The 23,405-nt window shown below is 39.2% G+C and overlaps 2 protein-coding genes across 8 annotated transcripts; one reads left to right on the forward strand and one right to left on the reverse strand.

Annotated features, from left to right (window-relative positions):
- Positions 1-3,145: 3,145 nt before the first annotated feature.
- LOC119912355 (macrophage mannose receptor 1-like) lies at positions 3,146-14,584 on the forward strand. The gene is made up of 11 exons (XM_038731505.1): positions 3,146-3,269; positions 3,430-3,472; positions 4,391-4,561; positions 6,967-7,203; positions 7,299-7,398; positions 9,469-9,704; positions 10,598-10,855; positions 12,835-13,092; positions 13,439-13,444; positions 13,925-14,004; positions 14,124-14,584. Exons 2-11 carry the CDS (start codon positions 3,439-3,441, stop codon positions 14,193-14,195), a joined length of 1,452 nt encoding a protein of 483 aa, XP_038587433.1. The 5' UTR covers positions 3,146-3,269; positions 3,430-3,438; the 3' UTR covers positions 14,196-14,584.
- Positions 14,585-23,166, reverse strand: LOC119912359 (butyrophilin subfamily 3 member A2-like). Of its 7 annotated transcripts, none has more exons than XM_038731517.1 (5): positions 22,659-23,158; positions 20,726-21,067; positions 20,551-20,592; positions 20,089-20,117; positions 14,585-15,024 (listed from the first exon to the last, which is right to left on the reverse strand). In XM_038731517.1, exons 1-4 carry the CDS (start codon positions 22,717-22,719, stop codon positions 20,110-20,112), a joined length of 453 nt encoding a protein of 150 aa, XP_038587445.1. In that variant the 5' UTR covers positions 22,720-23,158; the 3' UTR covers positions 14,585-15,024; positions 20,089-20,109. The 7 variants fall into 7 exon arrangements, 6 of the variants coding, with proteins under 6 accessions (XP_038587445.1, XP_038587442.1, XP_038587443.1 ...); XM_038731514.1 differs by having other exon boundaries at positions 20,089-20,199; XR_005446141.1 differs by lacking the exons at positions 14,585-15,024; positions 22,659-23,158 and adding exons at positions 17,963-19,023; positions 22,512-22,652 and having other exon boundaries at positions 20,089-20,199.
- Between the last annotated feature and the right edge of the window lie 239 nt (positions 23,167-23,405).

Below are 23,405 nucleotides of genomic sequence, written 5' to 3' on the forward strand. Positions count from 1 at the left end.
CAGAAGGTCTGTGGGTCGATCGGCATTGCCAATGAGTCCTTGGGCCAGACACTGAACCCCAAATTGCTCCTAATAGCTGTGACATTATGTGAATGTGTATGAATGAGTTTATGTTTCTGGTGAGCCTCTGCTCATCATTGTATGAAAGTGTACAATGAGGTGAATGTGATGTAGTGTAAACGCTTTGAGTTGTCGGAAAGACTAGGAAGGCGGTATACGAATCTATTTACTATTGCAAAACATAAATTTTTTTTTATCAATCTTTTAAATTATCAATGTTTTTTAAAAACATTTTAAACTAATGGACCTAGGCTTTTTGTGTAAAATCAGTGGAGTGTTCCTTTAGGAGAATGCTTCGTCCAGACAATACAACATTTATATCAAATATAATAATGCACATTTGTACTGTTTCTTTTACAAAACCTCCCTCCTGAAAGTAGCAGCCATGTAGACTTAATAAAACTCTCAGCCTCAGTGTGCATTCTGGGTGTTTCTATTCAAAGTGCATTTCAGACAGGATTAGTTTTACAGAAACTAACTTGCAAAATCACCTGATACAAATCTTTGGTTGGAATAAAAACTAGTGCAACAATAAGTGCTACAGTAGTCTGAGCTTCTTAAAAGTGTTCCAGATGTTGTCCGTAAATCCATACATGTCTCCACACACATTCCCGGACATTCCCCCAACACTTCATGTGTTAGTGCATTTCAAAATGACGTGTGTGAGTGTTTGCACTTTCATCACCACTCTGGTTAATGTATGGTTATGTTTAGTTTACTAAATCTACTTGGCGAAAGCTCTGCAGTATGTGACAACCTGGCAAAATAGTGTCATAGCTGTTTCAAATAATTTGCAGCTTATTTGAGCCATTAAAGAATCTGTAGGGAAAGGAAGTCAGACATTTCACAAAGTGAAGATTAATATTGTTCCACAAACCTTTAAGGCGCTCAAAGATGTTTGTGTTATTCAGGTCTGCTAGCCTGTTTTTGCCAACAAGAACATTACTTGAAACAAAACAGAGGCATCATTCGTGCAGTAAAGTCATTTTGTTCCACTTAATGTATGTTATGTATAATAAAGTAATGTGACACTGTCATACACTGTGAAAAATGTTTTTCTGTGTGAAGAACTTCTGTGTGAACTCAATCATTTGTGAAAGTGACCAATACTTCCCCAGTTTACTTTTGAACTCACTCTTAAAGTAACATTAGAGATTCTGTTTCTCTTTTGAGGGACATTGCGGTTACTAAAACTTTCAGATGCAAATCTACAACGGGTAACTTAAAGGAGAGATTCATGACTTACCAGTGATTCAATTCCCTCCACATGTACTGTGCCAGTGACAAAGCAAATGAGGACAATGCAAGCGTGAAGGCTTACGGCAACCTCATGACCTGAAAGATGTCACAGCACCACAGTCCTGATGAGAGAAGAGAGGTTTTGATAATGTTGATACTTTCATCAGCGTGTGCTCAGAGCTGTGAGCTCAACACAGCGAGTGATGCAGCAACGGCTTTTTTTCCTGTGGGTCCACATTATCTACCATTGTGAGGAAGTTAGCTCTTGTCAGCATTTAAAACAAATCTCTACTCAGCCAAACTTCAGCCTCACAAAGCTGCAAGTATGGCTGCAGGCTTTAGTCCTAAACATTCTGAAAAGATATTGAAATAGTCAACTTCTCTTTCTAAAATTTAGTTTTTACTTAATGAAAGCTGCTTGTTGCTCTTGTGTGTTGTTTTTATTCTCTGCTGAAAAATAGGACAGGTTTCCTTTGGTCAGCCCCTCATGAGATAGAGATGTTCTTCTTTCAAAGTGCTCCTTCTGCTCTGCAGGACTGTCTTTTCCGTCTTGAAGCAGGTGAACAAACTGGTTATGGTTCCCACGACTCCACTCCACTGTCATATCTGTTGCATCCAGTGGGGGCTCAAGGTGGCACTGCAGAATCACGTCCTCACTGACTCCAGCTTCCACTGGATCATAAGAGCAAACCACCTCTGGGTCTGTTGAAGAAGTAGCATTAGACCAGATACAGACCTTTTACACTCAGCTACAACAAAGTCAACAACAGAGTTAAGCTACCAGAACAACAGGTTCCTGATTTCAGGGCTTTTGATAAATTGCAGCACTGTTTTCCGTCTTAATCCAGGTGGTTAAAGTGCCCACGACTCCATCCCACTGACATATCTGTTGCATCCAGAGACAGAGAGGACACAAAGTCTAGAGATTTTCTGAATCAGTGAATGGAAAAGCTTCTGGTAGTGAACCAAGGCCTACGTGCAGCTGTTGCTGCACCACGTAGGACTCTGAGCAAAAACCCAGGGGTACACATCTATCATTCAATATGTTTTAGACAATATATTTAAAATATATTTAAATTAAAAAACAAAACAGGAGAGTTGTACTGACAGGGATTCAATAGCGCACAGTAGCCGTTGCCAAGGTTACTGCCCGGCACCTGGTGTTTACCCATGAGGTGCTTGACTTGCCTGTCTGTTGACATGGGAAACGCAGTACGCCCCGTGGATCCAAGCAAGTACGCAGGCAGAGCATTGCTCCTCATCAAAAAAGGCCTTGAGACACAATGGCTGTGTGGATTCCCCTACTTGTTATATCATCACTGCCGCTGTTTAAGCTGACAATTGATGAGAGCTCTCAGGGAACCAGGAAATCTCCCTGTGCTCAGTTCTTCAATCCATATTTTGTGGCATTTAGCCTTTCATAAACTACATTTTCAAAGCAGTCGAACAACAGTTTGCTTTACTGCTTGCTGCACACAAAGGGAGACCTGCAACAGGGCGGTCTGGCAGCAACCTGAAAGCACTGACCAAGTTATAGTCATTTAGGGAAGTTGATTTAATAAAAATCTGATGAGTCCTTTATCTAAATTAAGGATTTTTATGAATGTTGTATGAAATGATTGCAAATGAAATAACTAGCTCTGTGCTATATAGCATGAGAAGTACACAGGTTGGGTTTGAACATGTCTGCATAGCTGACTGCTTCAAAACATTTCAAAGAACAATGTGATGACCGTAAACAGGTTTAGCTTTTACTCCCTGATTCTGGCAGCAGGATTGTCTTTGTCATACAAGAACCTGTTTTTCTTCACTAAATCTTAACTGCACCCATTTCAAAAACGTCAGTACAGCAGGTGAGCACTGTTAATCACAAAACAAATTCTTAGCTTCATTACAAGCAGCACACAGTAAGTGACCATCAGGGAAGTCTGAAGTCTTGTAGTTTTTAAGCAGGAGGAGGTTAAACAGCGGTAAGTAGAATCAACTGTCCCATTTTCTGCAATTTATTGGTCATCTATCCACTGACTCACATCCACATGTAACCTCATATAAAAGCTAAGTGGAGTTGGTTGACACATTTTAGTAGAATCTGATTGACATGTATGTTTTAAAATGCATTTTTTTTCAAAGGTCTAACTCATGGATTATGGGCTGATCCTCCTTGTGCTCACAGGTTGGTGCCTCTTGTTTGATTATTCTGCTGTTTGTTTGAGCTGAGATAATATGCGCTGATTATGTCTGGCTCACGGTCAAGGTGGACAGCAGACAAGCCCCATCCATCCTACATCTATGGCCAATCAAACTAGAGGAAAAATCCAGGGTGGACACTTGATAAGTACCAATAGTAGCAATGGTATTTAAATTAAATATATGAACACATTGTCCCGCACCAGATGCTCCAGTCTGAACAAAGGTAGCATCATCTAATCAAAGCCAGGCCCAGAGAGTTTCAAGGGCAGAATTATTATTATTATTATTATTACCGGGCCCTTCTCTGCTGAGATTGAACAATTTACTTTATTTTGATCATTCAGAAGTGCCTATACCAAAGTATTTCTGTGACAAACTGAGAAAAAGAGTAACTTAAAGACAGAAAATACTTAAAATGACAAAAGAAATGTGAGTGGTAAACACTAAACACCAATTTACTGAGGCAGGCTGAACTTGGGTAAAGCTCTAAGACATTAAGTCGAGCATAGCTGTTTATTGTTTCCATACCCTGTAGTCATGAAGGCTGTAGATTATTCACTTAAACTGCAGTGTAACTTTTACTGTCCTGTTTAATGCTCTTTTAAAATTTGTATTTCAATGTCTTTTTTTTATCATTGCCCTGTTGCTTTTACGTTTTATGGAAAGCACTTTGAATTGCCTTGTGGTTGAAATGTGCTTTACAAATAAACTTGTTTTGCCTTAGAGTGTATCCTGCTAGAATAAAAAATCTCACCAATAAGAAAAATGTATTGCAAAGTCCCACAGTATGGCTGAACCCACCTGCCTATTCATGTTCTAAGTGAAAGAATCTACATGCTTTACAAAAAAACGTAAGTAATAAAATACTATATATTACTATAATATATATTCTTTGTTTCAGGAACACTGGTCAATGTTGCCTCTGCCCAAACTCGTCAGTTCTACTTTGAGCGTATGCCGCTGAACTGGACTGAAGCTCAGAGCTTCTGCAGAGAGGTCTACACTGACCTGGCCACCATAGAAACCACAAATGACACCATTGCCGTAATCCACACCACACCGAGCTACACAGGCAAGTTCTCAATATTGGAAACACATAGACGGGTTTCTGTGCAATGTCGTCACAGAGATGCAAGAGCAACAAGGGGGCAGAAAGGAGAACCAACACGCGGCATATCTAGCAATAGTGTTGAGCAAATTACTCAAAAATTGTAATGAGTTAAAAGTAACTCATTACAGTATTACTTTACATTTTCCTGGGTATTACAGTTTTTCTCCATTGCTTAAACACTATAAGCTGACTTTTTAACAACTTAACTTCATTTCACAAAAAGCACACCCAATTCTCTAAACTCTACACAAAAATCACTTAATTTCTCATTGCCTACACCGTGTGGTCATTGAGAAAGAACTAACATTCAATATTGTTCACTCAATCAGCACAGGTTGAGCTCTGTTAGCACACAGCTACCCAGGTGGAAACACAAAGAGTCGTAATTGATAACACACCAATCAGAAGCTTCAATAGATAAAGAGTCAGAGTCAGTTCATTCAGTTTTGGAACAATGGATCCAGAAAAATCTGAAGGAAGAGGTGTGGGATGCCAGAGAGGAGGAAGAGGAAGATGAGGAGGAGGAAACACAGTATAGGGAGGAGTAAGAAGTGAAGGAAGGGGAACAGTAGGAGTTGGAGGAGGAGATGGGATAGGAGGAAGATGAGGAGATGGAGAAGGCGGAGCAGGAGCAGGGAGGTGGAGGAGGAGGTGGATAACGAGAATCTCTGGCCTGTCCCAGATCAAAGACAAGTCGCTGGGGGCAGAATAATTTGTTGTTTGGTGTGTTGAACTGTACAGAACACTAAGGAATACAAAGTGTGTGCAAATGTGCCAATGTATACATTTGTTATTTCTTTTGTGTTCGTCATGTGAAAATGTTTCTGAGGGGGAGAACCACAATCAACATTACTTAAAACCAGTTTGTGTAGTATTGTTTTGAATTTTTCTCACCAGTGTGTAAGACTGTGTTGTAGTTTGTGTGTCATGTCTGAGGGCAAAGTTTGGTTTTTGAGCAAGACTGAATGGTTTTGAGTGGAGAGCTTCATTTTGTCATGTTTGGGGAACTGGGTGAGAAGTTGTGGATTTGTGTTTAGAGTTTCGACAAAAAGAGGCATCATTTTAAGAAATTTGTTTTAGCAATCGAGAAAAACTGTGATGGTAGGCAAACTAGTTATGTTACTTGATACGTTACTATTGCCTTCAAAGCCCCACACCACCCCATCCCTAATAGTGAAAACCTGTTCAGCAGCTCATTTTCTGGAACAGTAATTAACCTGAGGCAGAGCCAATCCTGATCTCCTTGGGCCCGTCCTACCTGATGTGTGAGCAATGTTAACAATTTGCCATTGCCGCACAATCACACATAACACTGCAATGCTCTCACTACAATCCTAAGAAGCCTGAATGGAAACCTCTTCTAGAAAAGTCCAGTGCTGGTTTGAACTGACCTCTGCGCACTAACTCAGTCTTCATAAAGTCTGCTGGGTCATTTGGTGGCACAGCAACTGTTCAATTAGCGTCTAAGCTGCTTGTATATGATACTGGCTCTACATCTCTGGCTGAGGCTGCCTGTGTTTCACCTGGGCCACTGTGACATGCTAAAGACGTCTGGACAGGGACACCAAAGCTATGCAGAATTGTAGTACTGAGTGTATAGGACGGTCCAACCAGCAGAACTGAAAACACTGCAGCCTCTCAGACCTGATGAGGCTGTACAGTAGGCTAAAGATATATTTAAAAATAATATAAATCAAAGCAAGTCCCCCCCCGACTTTCTAAGTAATAGCATATTCACAACAGCAGCAAGGAGTAGCCTATGATTTTTACAGAACAATGTTTCTTAGCACCACTGACTTAAACAAAAAAATAAAGCGACTTTTCATCTAACGACACTGTTTTGCAGCTGCATTTGTAAGTTCAGTGATTCTTCAGTGATTCAGTGATTTCAGTGATTTTACAAAACACAAAAGTTGCCTTACACCAGCCTCTGCTGCCGAGTGGATGCTTCACTGGCATTAGCAGCCGCAGTTTCTTTCTACAGGCTAAGTTTCACGTTGCTGTGCTGCTTTAGCAGATCCTACTCTGAAATGACAGTTTATTATTGAGTCAACAAAAATTTAAAAGCAATGCGATATCCACGTTGATTGCAGTGGTTGACCACAGTCTTCTGACCGGCTACCAAAGCGGTTTTGCCCGCTGACTGCGTGTGCGTCCAGTAGTGTTTGTATACTGTATGTACTGTAAGTGTATACTCTATGTACAATCATGCACATACACAACAGCCATGTGTTTGATAAGCCTACTATATTAAGATACAATTATAAGATATGATTATGTGAAATGTGAAAGAAAAGGCCTTCAAAGAAAAATAGAGGAGACACAAAATTCCAGCTATTTCATATAATGAACATCTTTTTGAACAGGCAAGGCTTGGATAGGCCTCTATAACTACACCTGGAGATGGTCCCTGAATGACAGCAGCTTGTACGGTGAAGGAGAGGCAGCGTTCACAAACTGGTTTCCAGGACATCCCTATAATCTTAATGGACAACAGAACTGTGTGGTGTTTGTAAACTATTACTTTTACTATCGAAATCGCAATACTGGAAAGTGGTTTGACGACTATTGCAGCAACAGCCGACCCTTTGTGTGCTACACCGGTGAGTTTTCTTATAGCGTGAGAATTAACAAAGGGCTAAATAGATCTTCTACATGGCACATTGTTAATAACTTCTGTTTATCAATGTATTTTAAGGTACGGTCAATGGCACATCATCCTATGTAAAGATCGACACACCTTTGAATTGGACCGAAGCTCAGAGATTCTGCAGGCAGAATTATGCTGATCTAGCGAGGTACAGTGTGAACTAATGAAGGCACCAACACATACAATTACTATATATGTCAGACGTTGAATGTCTTTGGAGCAACCAGGGGTAAAGTGTCTCAGTGGGAATCGAACCCAGGTCTCCCACACCAAGTCAAGTTAAGTCATTTTATTTATATAGCTTTCAAAACCAGGGCTACAAGGTGCTTTACAGGGGTGGAGATAGCACAAGAAAAACAAATCTATGAAAACAAAATCTGGTACAGAGGATAAAAGAAGCATTAAAAGAGCAGACAACTGCTCAATAAAAAAATTAAATAATAAAAACAAAACTATTCCAAGGCAAATTAAATCAAAACTTGCGAAACTAGTGAGCATGATAACTCACCAAAGGCATGTGTCTTATTCAATAATAATAATAATACATTTTAATTATAGGTACCTTTCTGAACACTCAAGGTCACCTCACAAAACATAATAAAACAGTACAGCAATAATCGATAAAATTAACAACTAAAATTACAGTGAATAACATGAAATAGTACACAAAATCAGGGTACAAAACAACTGTAAACAAAGATTGAGAAAGAGTGATCACGTGGGATATGCCACTTTAAAAAGATGTGTTTTCAGACGGGATTTAAAAATGGAAAGTGAGTCAATGTTGCGGATGTCTGGTGGTAGAGAGTTCCAGAGATGAGGGGCAGAGCGGCTGAAGGCTCTGAACCCCATGGTGGTCAAACGAGCAGGAGGTACAGTGAGGTGAATAGAAGAAGAGTACGGTGATAAGAGTACGGGTAGGTTTGTTAATATGAAGGAGGTTAGTGAGGTACAGAGGAGCGAGGTTATGAATGGCCTTGAAGGTCAGGAGCAGAGTTTTGAAATCAATATGGTATTTAACTGGGAGCCAATGAAGCTGCTGAAGGTAATATGATTAATAGAAGGACTTCTGGTGATGATGCGGGCAGCAGAGTTCTGAACAAGTTGAAGTTTATGTATGGATTTGAGAGGAAGACCAACAAGAAGAGTATTACAATAATCAATGCAGGATGTGGCCAGTGTGTGAACGAGAATGGCTGTACTAGTGCGTGAGAGAGACGGTCGGAGCTGATTAATGTTACATAAATGGAACTATGCAGACCAAATGATATTATTAATGTGAGCTTGAAATTAAAGTGTGCTGTCGAGGATCACACCCAGACTCTTGACCTGAGGGGAGGGGGAAACTCTGGAGATGTCAATGGTAAGAGAAAAACTGTCAGATTTAGTCAAAGTGGATTTGGTGCCAATATTGACAACCTCAGTTTTGTCACTGTTAAGTTTGAGGAAGTTGCAAGAGAACCAGGATTTGATTTCCGTTAGGCAATCAGAGAGGGAGGTGGTTGGGAGAGATGTGGTAGGTTTGGTGAACAGGTAGAGGTGGGTGTCATCCGCATAGCAGTGGAAATGAATGTTAAATTTATGAAAGATATGGCCAAGAGGAAGCAGATAGATGATGAACAGAAGGGGCTCCAGGGACACCAGTAGTGACAGGGAATAGCTCTGATTTGAAATGTTTGAGTTGAATGAACTGAGTTCATGAACTGAGTGATCCACTGCGTTAACGCCGTTCCAAATGGATTGGAAAATCTGTCTGTTGCATTTGACCATTTTGGTCATTTGAATCCTTCCCTTCCTGTGTCTGTTCATTTCTTATTTTTAATTGCTTTAGTTATACTTAAGTGATCTATTTTTCATCTTTAGTTTTATGACTGTACAGCACTTGAGCTGATTAGTATGATGTTGATGATGATGATCATCATCATTGTGATGATTACAAGCAGGATAATTGATAGAAGTAGAGTACGGATAGAAAACCTCAATTGGAAGGTGATTATGTTGCACTGATTTTAAGATGTTGATTAACAGTTACGTTGTCCAGGTGGCTCAACATGTTACCAAATCCTTAAATAATCACATATGGTACAATATTAAATTTCCCAACAATTACTAACAATGCACGGCAGTGTGTAATTTGTTTTGTCATGTGTTTTATCTCTTCAGTTACAGTTATACTCAACCTTCTCTTGATGTGTATGTGTTACTGTTTCTCTTGCAGTATACGAAATCAAGCAGAAAATGACCTCGTCACAAACCTGACAATTGGGGAGAATGTGTGGATTGGTCTGCACTGGGAGCAACTGTGGTCTGACGGGAGCACCTCTCTGTTTCAAAACTGGGCCAGTGGGTCACCAGTCAGCACAGAGCAGTGTGTCACCACAGAGTTCAGTAACTCAAGACAGTGGTCAGATGCTAACTGCTCCCTCACTCTCCCATTCATCTGTTACACAACAAGTAATGCATTTTATCTCTTCTCACATAAGGCAGTTTATGTTATAACGGAAGCCCTAAACGGCCATTGATTCAAATATATTTATTACTCCGGTTTCCAATCTTGAGATAATTATCCTGTTATCACGGGAAAACGGAATTTAAAAAAAGTTGTAAGTGGCACATTATTTGAAATCACATTCCTAAAGAAATGACTTTCTTGTCTGTGAAGATGTTCCAAATAAAAGAAATAAAAGTCTGGTACTGAAATGAATATATCAGAACAAGAAAAACACAACTTTTTCTTTAGAAAAAACATGAACCTATAGCTACTATAAAGTAGATTGTTCATACTGAAATGTTTTTTTATCAGTATGATAATGTTTAAAGTGAGAAATGAAGTAGATTGAACGTATTCTACGATAGTAAATAAAAGAACTGATTTACAAGTGGTTGTGGTGGATCGTCATTTGGAACAACAATTATGGCGAGAAGGAAGTAGAGAAGTACATTAAATGTGTTGCATCAAACAGCTGATGGATTAAAAGAATCTTGTTAGATGTGTTAAATGTGCTGGTTCTTTACTTTAATTCAAGTACTGCATTGGCCAACACATTAAACTCCTTTATTTACGCATAGTCATCCAAATTCAAATCCAATAAATATTGAATTCTTTATTTATTGTTCACAACATCTCTTGTCAAACACACATTGTGATGTGGTTAGATATGAAATGTGAGTCAAACATTTTTGCTAAAACATAAATAAATCTTAAGTCTTAAATAATCTCTCACAGCCTCCGTTTTGTTTTCTTAACAATGGGAAACAAAATGGAGCAACCTTAACAGTCAGATGAATCATTTTTGACGCAAAGTAGTTTGTTGATAAGTAAATTCACTTCTCTTCTTCTGTGTCAGCTCCTCCAAAAACAGAAGACTTCAGATCTATTGGACAAGATGAGACCAGCATCACTCTGCAGTGGAATAAAGTGAACAACAGCTTCAGCTTTATTCTCCAGTTTAACGGTGCAGAGATCAACATCCCTGCAGCAAATGGAGATGGACCAGTAACTCACACAGTCTCATCTCTCACTGCTGCAACTAAATACACGTTCACTCTCTTCTCTGTGTTTGAGAACGTCAGAAGCAGTGGTGTAAACGTTACTGCAGTTACCGGTAATATATGTCACTTTCTATGCTTTGTATCTGCTTAGCTATCCATCATCCAGTGTAAAACTAAGGTATGTTCACACTGAAAGCGAAGATAATATTCGCCTCACTTTATTCGAGAGTTTGACCGCTGGACATTTTGAGTGTTCACACACAACATAAGCAAATAAACACAACCCACTACAGCTATATGAACCCTAAGTAAACATTTTGCTGTGATTTTATTGCAATAAAGGGATCAAACTGATGCTGAGATAACTACAATATGATGCAGATTTGTTAAACATATGAATTCATGCTTTGTCAGGTCTGTCAGCAGGACAGCAGCTTTTAAAATGTTTGTTTTCAGAATGGAGTTCGGTCAGGGCTATGCTATGCTAACTTGGTCACCGTAAAGTACAACAATAGCTGGAATAAAGTTACAGACACACATTGTCTGAGCTCACCAGGTAGTTCAACTTCCTCGCTTTCTTTTCTCCCAGCAATGTCAAGCTTTGTCCGGCTTATATATAAATATGAAGTAGTGGTCCAACAGAGCTCTGGGTGCCATCCGACGCTAACAACCACAGTGGAACCGGATGCGTATGTATAAACGCGCTCAACTCACTTCCCTGTAGCTGGCTGGTTCAATCAACCCCTCGACTCTGCGTTGTGAATGTGAAATTCTGAGTACGAGGCGTTTATCTCTCAATGCAGTCGTTTATTATCTGGAAAGGAACAGAATATGTACTGGTCAGTCATACAGTTGGCTCACTTCAGGCAGCTCACACACAGCACACTACAAAAGAACGGCAAGTTGTTTTAGCACTGATGCCAGCTAGTTTAGAAGATGCATTTTGTCGTTACTTAAACACTTTAGCGCTTTAAAAGTACAACAACCCACTCATAACTTGTCTTATCAACCTTTCCATAAGTTACAGTGCGCATGTGTTCATGTAGTTCATATTAACAGGCATAATACACAATATTTGTACACAATGCTGCGTTTAGCAACTCACCTTGCGCACGTCTCTCGTGAACTAACAACATTACAGGCGCATTAGTAGTATTTACCTACTATGTCTGAGAGAGGGCGCCCTGGTGCCAATAAATCCCCACAGATACATGGATAATAAATGAATAACTTAGAGCAAGTGGAATAATATATTACATAAACTCTGTTATACACGGAAGCTAGCTGCTGAGCAGCGCTAGTGAAAATGAATCAAGTTGTAATCCCAAAAACTAAAGTAAAAAGTTAATTTAATAAAAGCAGCAACTGGGGCAGCTGGGGCTCAGAAGGTAGAGCGGGTTGGCCGTTAATCGGAAGGTTGGCTCTTCAATCCCCGGCTCCCCCAGGCTGCATGTCAAAGTGTCCTTGGGCAATATACTGAACCCCGAATTGGCGGAATACACACAGTGTATGAATGTGTGTGAATAGTAAATGCAGATGTAGGCTAAAAGCGCTTTGAGTGGTCGAAAAGACATGAAAGGCGCTATACAAATACAGAGCATTTACATCTGAGCTCCTCCCGTGACTAAACGGCGTAGTTGTCAGAGCAAAACCCAGACCGACTACGGGTGTTTATTTGTCCAAAAGCTGCAGCGCTGCTCCCCATACACTTCCCTGTTCTTTAGTAGCTCTCCGTCGGCCAGCAGATTTAAAATCGCCCGCTCTGCCTGGCCCTCTCCACACAACACTCTGAAGCCGCCGGAGACATTTGGACAATCTCACCGCTGAGAGGCTTTTGCAACATCGCGTCAAGCGAATTTGAAGTTGAAAAATTTGAACTTGTATTTTTACTTTGTATGTAATCAAGCCGCCCAAAACGATCATGATCCAGAAAAAAAAACATCCTTAGTAGCACAAGCAAGTGTATTACTTGCTCTGTCCCTAACAGACAGCAACAGAAACAAAATGAACTATGTTTCACTGTCAGTGGAAACATTGTCACTTTTACTTACAGCAGTTTCTTATACATTTTTCACTGCTCTTTTTTTCTCAGCTCCTCCAGATGCAGAAAACTTCAGAGCAACTGCACAAGAAGGGACCAGCATCACTCTGCAGTGGAATAAAGTGAACAACAGCTTCAGCTTTATTCTCCAGGTTAACGGTGCAGAGATCGACATCCCTGCACCAGATGGACATGGACCAGTAACTTACACTGTGTCATCGCTCACTGCTGAAACTACATACACGTTCACTCTCTTCTCTGTGTTTGAGGATGTCAGAAGCAGTGGAGTAACCATAACTGCAGTCACAAGTAAGATGTTTGACTTTCATTAATGTGTATTTAACCAGGCATGACATTTTCATCTTCCAACTGATGAAACTACTGGACAGCTATTAGCACTTAGCAGTAGTGGTAGCTAAATGACTAAATGTAATAACTTTAGCTCATTATTCCATGTCATTTTTACTTGTTTTGCTTTTTGTATAAATCAAAAATGTGTTTCAATTTTGGTTATGATATATCATACAACTGAAGTTTGTCTTTGACTTTCAAAAGACATTAACAAATTATCATCTCACCTGAAAATATTATTTTTTTTCCATGTAAACAAACCCCATCTTTCCAAAACCTCTGACTCTGCGTTCTACAACAAAAGAGCCTTGTAAGTATATGCATCTGTTTCATTCATTACATGGTCTGATCCTTTGCCTTGAGTGTCCAACTCATAAGCGTATTTTCATCAGCGTGGTTGTAAAGTTTTTTTTGTCTCTTCTTTGTTTTTTATTATTTACTGTGTTTACTTCAACTGTTGCTCAAACAGAAACTGTTTATCCTGTTCAAATAAAACCAGGGAATAAATTAATTAAACAAATTTACAATTTTATAAATACACAAACAACTATAATTTCACAAATGTTAATATTATTGTGTACAGAAATAAAATGTGAGACTTTTTTTGATGTTTGTTTCATAAAGTTTTTTTTGTTACATATGTAAACACAATAACTAAAAGCATAAACGGATTCAAAGACAGTATTTATGGTTGTTATTTTTCAAATGATTTTGAAAATTGATCTTTATTAAAGGAATCAATTATCACGTGTATTATTTCATGTAACTTAGTGTGGATTTATGTCAACAGATTATGTTCTTGCCATGAACATAAACTTAGAGGCATCTACTCTGCTGTCAGACTCGGACTTGCTGAGTTTGTTGGAGGAGGTAAGACATTATATTCGCTGTCATGACTTGTTTTTTATTCACTTTCAAATCAAATAATCTACTAATTATTTTGTTCATTATTAAAAATTTTTCTGTGTGTGTTTTTTTTTTTAATAAAGGTCTTCAGACGATTCAGTTTGTCGCCACAGTTGTCCTTCAAAGTGTTGAGACGTGCGATCAGAACAAGATGAAATGCAGGAGAATAAATACGCAATACAAACTCTTTTTATTCAAGTTATTTAGACTTCACACTTTGAAATGGTTTCCTTGAAGCGAATCAAAAAAACTAATGAGAGGAATGACATTTTATCACATTCCCCTGAAATGTAATTTGTCCTAATTATTCTGTTTTGTATTTACATATACTAGTACTAGTACTCTACTGTTCTGAGGATAATTTGCTGTATGTATTGTTATTATAGCTTAAAGATTCCTTCCAGAGATGTTTTAAGACAAAGTATTCTTTCAATAATAGATAGAAATAATAGATGTGTAAATTTCTGATACGTTTTCCCAACAAATACTGTTCAATGAAATTGTTAAAAATCAGTTCCTTCTCTCACATGAATAAAATCCAGAATCTGTGAAAATGCAGATGTTTTTTATTTGGGAAGTTTAACTGCTGGACAGAAGAAGTCTCCTGCATATTGGACCTGAATTGGTTTATGCACTAGTTGTGAACTTAATGATATATTAGTGATATAAAATCATGCTGACACCTCAACATGTTAAACTCAGATAGGAGGCGAGTACGGACACTCTGCTTCTTCTTCTGCACAGTGAAGCTCAAACATTCAGGTAAACAATGTATTTAAACAATGTATGCCATCCAATTTTCACTATCCAAAGCCTTCAGGAAAATTTAAAGCAGGTCAGGAAAGCAAGGAGGTCTTCTCTGCTCTGTTTAATTCCATGGAGATAAGTCAGGCTGAGCTGGTGAAGGTGATCCAGAGGAAGCAGGCAGCAGTAGATTAGAGGGCACAGAGGCTCATTTCAGAGCTGGAGCAGGAAATCACTGAGCTGGAGGGACGGAGAAGGAAACACTTAGTTCCGCTCAGTCAGAGAGTTGTTTTCTATCAACAGCGCTGTTAATGCTCCATCTTCTGTTGGAGCAGTTGAGTAAGAGATTTGATATTTTCTGGTCAGACAGGAAGAAATCCACAGTAGAAACAGAGATGCCAAAAAGTATTTTAAAAAAGGAAATCCCAAACTGAAGAGAAGTTAGTTAGCTAGTTAGTAGATTTTATTATTTATTTGAACGATAATAACAAGTTGATCTTGTTACTACTTTTATGTAAATTTTAGACTAAGATCAGAGTCAACTATAATGGCTAGAGGGTCACCAGGACAGGCTTGAGCATCTGCCCCCCTTGATGTCCAAAGTGCCCTTCTGTCAAGGCAAAATTTCAGTATTTTGTTTGTGAAGGCCTGTCCAATCTAACTATTAGTAAAATACATGAACAATAATTTAGCCGTAAATAAAATGACTCAGCAGCAACTGTTCCCTGTAAGTTCTGTTAGCCCACAATGTTATAAAGCTAGAGTTCAGGATTCCCTACAGTCTCACGATAAGATCACAGGGGCCACGTAGATTTTGAATAATGACAATGTCCTACAAAGAGTTTACTATAACAGCTTTTCTGAATTATACTGTATAACAGAGAAGGAAAATCATTAAGGTTTACTCAGGAGCACCTTTTACAGAAGAAACAGAATTCTTGTTTGTTTAATAACAGTTTAATATCATTTGAAGGGCCATTTGTGCCATTTACAGCCACACCACACTGGGCACGCCCGATCTCATCTGATCTGGGAGACTAAGCTGACGCCTGGATTCTTACCCAAGAAGGAGTGCCCGGGTCCTGTGCCATGGACTTCCAGCTCGACAAGGACCTTTCCCTAAATGTCTACACTGGAATGAGCTCCTGCAAACACGGAGCATTAACAGCGCTGTTGATAGAAAACAACTCTCTGTCTGAGCGGAACTAAGTGTTACATCACACTCAGTAATGAAATACATGCATTTCATACAGGCTACATTTTAAATTCACAGATTGTTGTGTTCTATGAAAATAGCAATTCACAATGTATTAAGTTTACAGTATAAAGTTTGGGTCTACTTTTATGATGCATAAATTATTCCGTATTTATTGATGCTGTGACTGGGACATTTAGTTTGTCTTTTTTAGTCAGACCTTGTTGGTGCAGCAAGTGCATAAATAAACCAGCTACTTTATACACACACTTTATACTCAGACAGCTACAGTTACATTCAGAGGTTTTACTTATATTGTGCCTCTCTCATTATAACGCTGGCAAGTACAGCACCTTTAAATATGACCTCAGTAATAAACAAACAATTAAGTGAACACTTCTGAACAATAAAACTAAACATTTAGAATAATATTTCATTAAGTATTGTGTTTGCTTACATTCAAGTTGTTGTCTGTATTGTAAATACTGTTTTCAAGTTGCTGGTCTTCCAACAGTAGATGGCAGTCCTGAACAGGCATCTTAAATAGTTTCATTCATAAATAAGAAACCTGCTGGTAGGAATAATTGTATGTTAAGATGGATCAAAAAAGGATTGACTGGGCCTTTAGGTCTCATTTGTGATTTATTTATGTCACTGTTCAGCTCCTAATGTCTCCTCTGGGAGGATTTTTGTTAAAAAAAACAACAAAAAATGATAAACTTTCACAATTTTCAGTCAAAACCAAGAAGAGCCTTCAACATCTGTGAGTGAACATACATTTATTCACAGCTGGATTATCCAGCATCATGCTGTCGCTTATCAAAAAATCAGGATGAGACAACACATGGAGTAAAATGTATGATTGATTGACTGATTGACTGATTGATTGATTGATTGATTGAGTGAATTAATAGAATTAGTTGATTTATCTATTTAATTATACTGAGCACATTTGTGCTAGGATGATGGACCCTTTTGATTTATCCTTTATTTTTCCCTTCAGAGACTCATCTAGCATTATTTTGATTGTTCCATCATGATTTTTGTATCGTAGGGTGTAATTAAGATTAAGAACATACATTCAGTACTCTTTCATAAATCACTTGCTTTAAAACAGGAGTTTCAAATTCTGACACTGTGGGCTCTGACAAAATCAAAACAACTGTGCCCCCATTCTCCTCCCAAACAATCTTAATAACAATAATAGATAATAATAAAAAATGTTTATAGTTTCATTATGACATGGCGGTTAATGCTACAAAAACTAGATTTTTTTTACGCCAGCTTCAATGTTAACAAAATAGTTTGTGTTTTTTTTTTTTTTGTTGTAGAAACTAGCTGAGACTATAAATGCTGTTGTCCCTAATATTTACTTAAATAAACATTAAATAAAGAAATAGATGCAGTAGAACTCAAAAAGTGCTGTAAACATAGTTTGAGGTGTAAAATCAGTAGAGTTTCCCTTTAGGATAATACTTTTTCCAGACTTTACAGTCTTTAACTTAAACCAACCAATAACTACCGAGCGAATCATATAAACCAGCCAATCATAGCAGACCACCTGCACAATAACAGGTCCACAGAGATAGAGAGATCCAGCACATCATACATAACAGAAGTCCATATCAACACAATCCTGTTGTACATTGACAAAGTGTCCTATTAATGTAGAAATATACAAACTGTGCCCTCATGAAGGAGTTTAAGTAATTTCCATATAAAAACACAACAATATAAATACACCTACTTTAAAGGGGCTATATGTAAGTTTGTCAAAGAAATTACTTATTAATAAATGAAATTTTCATTGCCTTATTGTCAACGGGCTCAAAACTCACTTAGGAATGAAGCGCACGCCTGTTTTCTCCGTTGCTTGCATCAGCCACTATTCTGCTTTTAATGTGAGGTCTCGGGGTCGGACTCAGCTCTGTGCGCGCTCCCGAACCTCTCAGACTACACAGCAGCTAACGACATGCAGTCCACTCACACTACAGTAAAGTTACTTACTGCGGTCTAACAGTTATAAAGTGTGACACAATCTCCTTATAATATTCAGTCCAGCTCATTACTCGTTTCGTTATCATCCAATACATGTAGCTGTGCTGACATCGCTGAGCCTCCAGTGACAGATACACAGCTGGTAAAGTCAGTTACTGAAAGCAGCAGGCGAGCTCACAATGTAACACGTCGGATAAATGCAGTAAATGTACCATGATCAGCTAATGAGCATGGATTAGTTCAACCTGCAGCTGATAAAACTAGTACTGCAACGTTGCAGTGGGACTTTACCTGAGTGAGTTTCCACCATGTTGTGTGAATCTCCCTGCCTGTCTATAGCCGCTCTCACTTTGCCTTTTTCCGGGAATACTGTGCTGAATGAAAAGTACGGAGCCGGTGTTGATCTGCGTCTGAGACGGGAGCGTTCAAGTAACAGAGCCTGAACATGTCTGAGTGAAAAGCCACAGCCTGCGTGCTGGTGCTCCTGTGTTTATTGCAGGATTTCTGTATGAAAGCGGTTGTGTTTTGGATTATGCTCGCTCATGAGTTCAAGCGAGCACGTGTGTACGAGCACACGCCTGGTTGTAATCTTAAAACCGTACTGCCAGTGGCTGCTGGAAACTCCATAATGCCCCTTTAATGTAAAGTAGTTTTTGTTCAGTCTTGCAAACTACCGGAGTCTATAAATGCAAGTGGCACTGGTTAATGGTGTTGACTTGTCACTATAAAAATAAACATTAAATAAAAGTGTAAACAAAAAATCAGTGGAATTTCCCTTTAGGAGAATACTTTGTCTGAACAATAGGCTACAACATTTACATCAAATATAAGAGAATTTAACTTTGTAGCTCCTGCAAAACCAGGAGCGTTTCCCAGAAACTAACTTGTGAAGTCACCTGATAAATCTCTGGATGGAATAAAAAACAGTGCAAAACCAAGTACTACTGTAGCCAGAGCTTCTTAAAAGTGTTCCAGATGTTGTCACGTAGACATACACCCCTCCATACATGCCTCCAAACACAATCCTGTACATTCACACGCAGAACCTAAACAACAAAACAAGTCATGTGTTAGTACATTTCAAAACGACTGGTGAGCATTTTCTCTTCCCACTCTGGTTAACGTATGGTTAAGTTTAGCTAACTACACTATACTGTATCTACTTGATCGAGACTCTACAGTATGTGATACCCTGGCAGCAGCTGCTTCAAATAAATGGCAGGTTATTTAAGCCTTTAAAGAAGCTGCAGGGAAAGAAAATTTGAAATGTCACAAAGTGAAAGTTAACAGTGGTTCAGAAGCCTTTTTGTTCATAATTAGGAATTCAAAGACGTTTGTGTTTCTCAAGTTTTTCTCTAATGTTTCTGCTAATGCAGTATAATGAATAATGTGACACTGTCATCTGATGCGAAAAATGCTTTTCTACGTTTGAAGAAACTCCCCACATCCATCATTTGTCTTATGACCAATAGGTCCACTCCCCCAATTAACTTTTGAGCTCCATCTTTATGTAACATTAAGCCCCCCACATACTTGCTTTTTAACACATGGGCGTAGACAGGCGTGGGTGACACAAACGGCATTGTTCACATACTTGCCTGCGTACTTTGCGTGTACCTGGAGGATTAAATGTGAATCCACTAGGGGGCAGATCAGGGCCGGATCATTCCTCTGAATTTGCACATCGTAAATAAACCAAACAATGCAAATCTCGAGGAGGTTGAGATTTTAATGAGACATCATAATGATCTTGGTAATTGCGGACTAGCTCCAGGTGTTTTATTGTAAACATCTCGCCATAAATCTTTTTAAAGTCTGCTGCTGACCTTCTTCTTTTGCCACCAGGGCTGGTGTGTGGAACAGGAGATCGCAGCTGACCTCCCCCCACGTTCATGTGATGAATAGCATCTCGCAGACGCGTAGCGTTAATTTCTGGGGACGTGCACAACCTACGCTTCAAAGGAACGCAGGATAAGCGTGGCAGCCATCTTGCGTACGCGTTTGCATTGTTAAAAGCAAGTATGTCCAGGGCTTTAGAGATTTTGTTTCTCTACAAACACTTTCAAATGCAAATTTAAAATGGGAAACTTGAGGAGAGATTAATGACTTACCGGTGACACAGTTCACTCCACCTACTGTGCTAATGACAAAGCAAAAAATGGCAATGAGGATGACAATCACAGTGATAATGCCAGCGTAACTGCCTATGCTACTGTCCTGACCTGAAAGAGAAGAGGAAAGATCTCACAGCACAGTCAAACCCGATGAGAGAAGAGAGGTTTTGATAATGTTAGTGAGCTTAACACAGCGAGTGCAGCGAATGATGCAGCAAAGGCTTTTTTCCTGTGGGTCCACATTTTACACCTTAGTGAGGATGTTAGCACTTGTTAACATTCAGAAAACAAATCTCTACTCAGCCAAACTTCAGCCTCACAAAGCTGCAAGTATGGCTGTATCTAGGCTTTAGTCCTAAACATTCTGATAAGATATTTAAAAAGTAAAGTTTTCTCTGCTATGACTTTCTCTGTATTTAACCAGATCTTTGTCTTTCTTAATTTTAGCTTCTTACTTACTGAAAGCTGCGTGTTGCTCTTGAGTGTTGTTTGTATTTTCTGCTGAAAAATAGAAATAAATATTAAAACACTTTATTTTCTAACACGTTTTCCTACTTATCTGCTTTACAGCTGCTGTTTGATACTGGTGAAATTTACACTGTAGAATCTGAATCCTGATCTTCAGTGAACTTACCAACAGTGAGGTTAACATAACAACTCTTGTGCACTTTTTCAGTGTGAAAGGAGCATCTGTATCTTCCAGCGTCAGAGAGCTGTACTGAGGAGAGTTTCAGTGACAGGTTTCCTTTGGTCAGACCCTCATGAGAGAGAGATGTTCTTCCTTCAAAGTGCTCCTTCTGCTCTGCAGGACTGTCTTTTCCGTCTTGATGCAGGTGTACAAACTGGTTATGGCTCCCACGACTCCACTCCACTGTCATATCTGTTGCATCCAGTGGGGGTTCAAGGTGGCACTGCAGAATCACGTCCTCACTGACTGCAGCTTCCACTGGATCAGAAGAGCAAACCACCTCTGGGTCTGTTGAAGAAGCAGCATTAGACCAGATACAGACCTTTTACACTCAGCTACAACAAAGTCAGCAACAGAGTTAGGCTACAAGAACAACAGGTTCCTGATTTCTGGGTTTTTGATAAATGCATTTCCATCCATCCACCCTGACCTCCTCCCTGTATGTGGACTTTTGCTCCCGTCATTATAACTACGGCCACTAGTGGGCGCTCTAACATAAACAGATTTGGTTTTAAACTTGATTTAAGTCGAAGTAAAAATAAAAGGTGTATTTATTCTTAACTAATTCTTAATTAAAAAGTTACTGTTAAATTAATTTTGTCGTCTTGTCAAACAGGTTGTTGTTGCTCTTGGGGAAACTGATGTATGACCTCTAGCATTTCTAAAATCATCAACTGATTATCAGACATAAGCCTACAGTAAATTTCAGCCAATAACTTTTCTCAGGCATACCAGAGTGAGGGTTCGCGTTATGTGTTGTCTTTAGTTAGGGTGATCATATTTTGGTTTTCAAAACAAAGGCGACAGTAGGGGCAGGAGGAGGGAGACAGTGTGCTGAAGGATGGAGCTGGTGGGGAGTGAAGTAATTGGTGTCACCATTGGCAATGTATAGGCTAATAAAAAGTTTAATGTTAGTATAGTAGCATGATGAGCTATAGTGAAGGACTATCGGCTCACATGACCGACCAATGGTGACGTATGAGAAGGTGGGACCTAAAGAGAAAGGTTAAAGCAATGCAAAAACGCACACAATGACTGCAGACTGTAGGGGGAAAAAGTGAAGCCCGGACAATTTGGGCAATTTAGAAATCCCGGACGGACGCATTTTTTTTAAGTCCCATAAAGAGGACATGTCAGGGAAACAGGATGTATGGCCCACCCATACAGAAATAGCAACATATTTGTAAACAATTACTGAATCACTGCTTCCTCTTCTGATCCATATCTCTGTGGACTTGAAAGTGTTCTTTGTTCCTTTTCTGTCCTATAGGTCAAAATGATCCGGGTATAAAATCAAATGACCAACTATAATCAATTTCAGTTTCAACGCCCCTGAATAATAATATCGAGGATGGTCAAGGCTGTTGATAAGTAGCCTATTTTATCAATATGAATTATGTAACGGTCTGTTAATACACTACACAAAAGTCACAGGTCTTACTGAAAACAATTATCGGTCACGTCAAGTTCTGTTAAGCAAAGTAAAGTTTCCATGAATAGGCTTCTAGCTATGACTGTAACTTCCTGTTTTTTCCTCTTTTTTTTTTGAATGACGTGTTGTGTTTATTGTTCCATGTGCCGTGGTCAGATCACATAAAAGATTAGTTAGTACTTTAACACTTCCTGAAGTTTTAAATGTCAAAGTTTTACAGTTTAGAAGCTAGTGAAGTTTAAACGTCAAGAGTCACTGTCGGGACGATTGAACTGTTTCAATCACACGCAGCCATTCTACCTTATTCAGATACGGCGGGGCAGAGTCCACTAGACTGCAGGCTGGACCGGGATGCTCACACATACCTCACGGCCAAATAACAGGATCTTCACTGTAGACCAGGAAAACAGGTTGCAGATGTACATAAAAAGGGCAGCCGATACGTACCTCTTGAGGCCAAGGCAGCTTGAGTGAGGAGAAAAACAAGGACTCCGCATATCTCCTTCATGTTCAATAAACTTATGATGTGTAGGCTACGACGATTTCGTCCTTTCTGGCCAAGCACTGGCACCGTAACTGCAGGAATAGACGTTCCTCAAAATCCAAATGACAGCTAACTTCAGGGCTTGTTTGCGACTTCTAAATTACAAAATTGTAGTCAGTAGCTATATTTAAATATAAATATTGCTGGTCAGTATCTAGTCAATTTATTAACACAAACTGTCAATACTAATAGAAGAGAAGACTCCAGATCCTGTCCAACAGGAATCCAGCTCACCGCTGAAGTCTGCTGGTCAACGGGATATTTTCAGGTATGACCATTTAAAGGGCGAGCATATTAACGGTGATTAATTAGCCAATATGCGAAAGTAATACAGAAAAAATGCCTGTAAAAATGACATTTTCCACACTGTAAGATGTGAATGGATGAAAACGGCCTGTAGGTGCGGTAGGGCCTTTTCTGACCCGTGTATGGGGCTGATAACCACTGATAACGCCCCTTCTGTGTGCCCACACAGGATCTTACTCAGCGTTTCAACATCCCCACAATAACAGTGTGCGATCATGTGTACAAGTTGGTTTCGTTTCTACAAGGCCACGCATTGTATAAAGTATGCCAGACACATAACGGCACAGCTGTTGCACTCAGTTTATCAGCTGGAATAAATATTATCACTGAATCTATCAGTTCAT

Source organism: Micropterus salmoides, unplaced genomic scaffold (assembly GCF_014851395.1).
Source record: "Micropterus salmoides isolate LMB-PRFRI ecotype aquatic unplaced genomic scaffold, ASM1485139v1 Ms_hic_scaffold_2, whole genome shotgun sequence".
Lineage (NCBI taxonomy): Eukaryota > Metazoa > Chordata > Actinopteri > Centrarchiformes > Centrarchidae > Micropterus > Micropterus salmoides.

What these genes read in the sequence shown, in the direction of transcription:
- LOC119912359 (XM_038731511.1), bottom strand. Translation starts at nt 22,719, where the DNA reads ATGAAGGAGATATGCGGAGTCCTTGTTTTTCTCCTCACTCAAGCTGCC. An exon ending in TTATGTTAACCTCACTGTTG is followed by an intron (nt 20,593 to 20,725) that starts GTAAGTTCACTG and finishes TCTATTTTTCAG; the next exon opens with CAGAAAATACAAACAACACT. An exon ending in AGAGCAACACGCAGCTTTCA is followed by an intron (nt 20,200 to 20,550) that starts GTAAGTAAGAAG and finishes CTTCTCTTTCAG; the next exon opens with GTCAGGACAGTAGCATAGGC.
- LOC119912355 (XM_038731505.1), top strand. Translation starts at nt 3,439, where the DNA reads ATGGATTATGGGCTGATCCTCCTTGTGCTCACAG. An exon ending in GATCCTCCTTGTGCTCACAG is followed by an intron (nt 3,473 to 4,390) that starts GTTGGTGCCTCT and finishes TCTTTGTTTCAG; the next exon opens with GAACACTGGTCAATGTTGCC. An exon ending in AAACGTTACTGCAGTTACCG is followed by an intron (nt 10,856 to 12,834) that starts GTAATATATGTC and finishes TTTTTTTCTCAG; the next exon opens with CTCCTCCAGATGCAGAAAAC.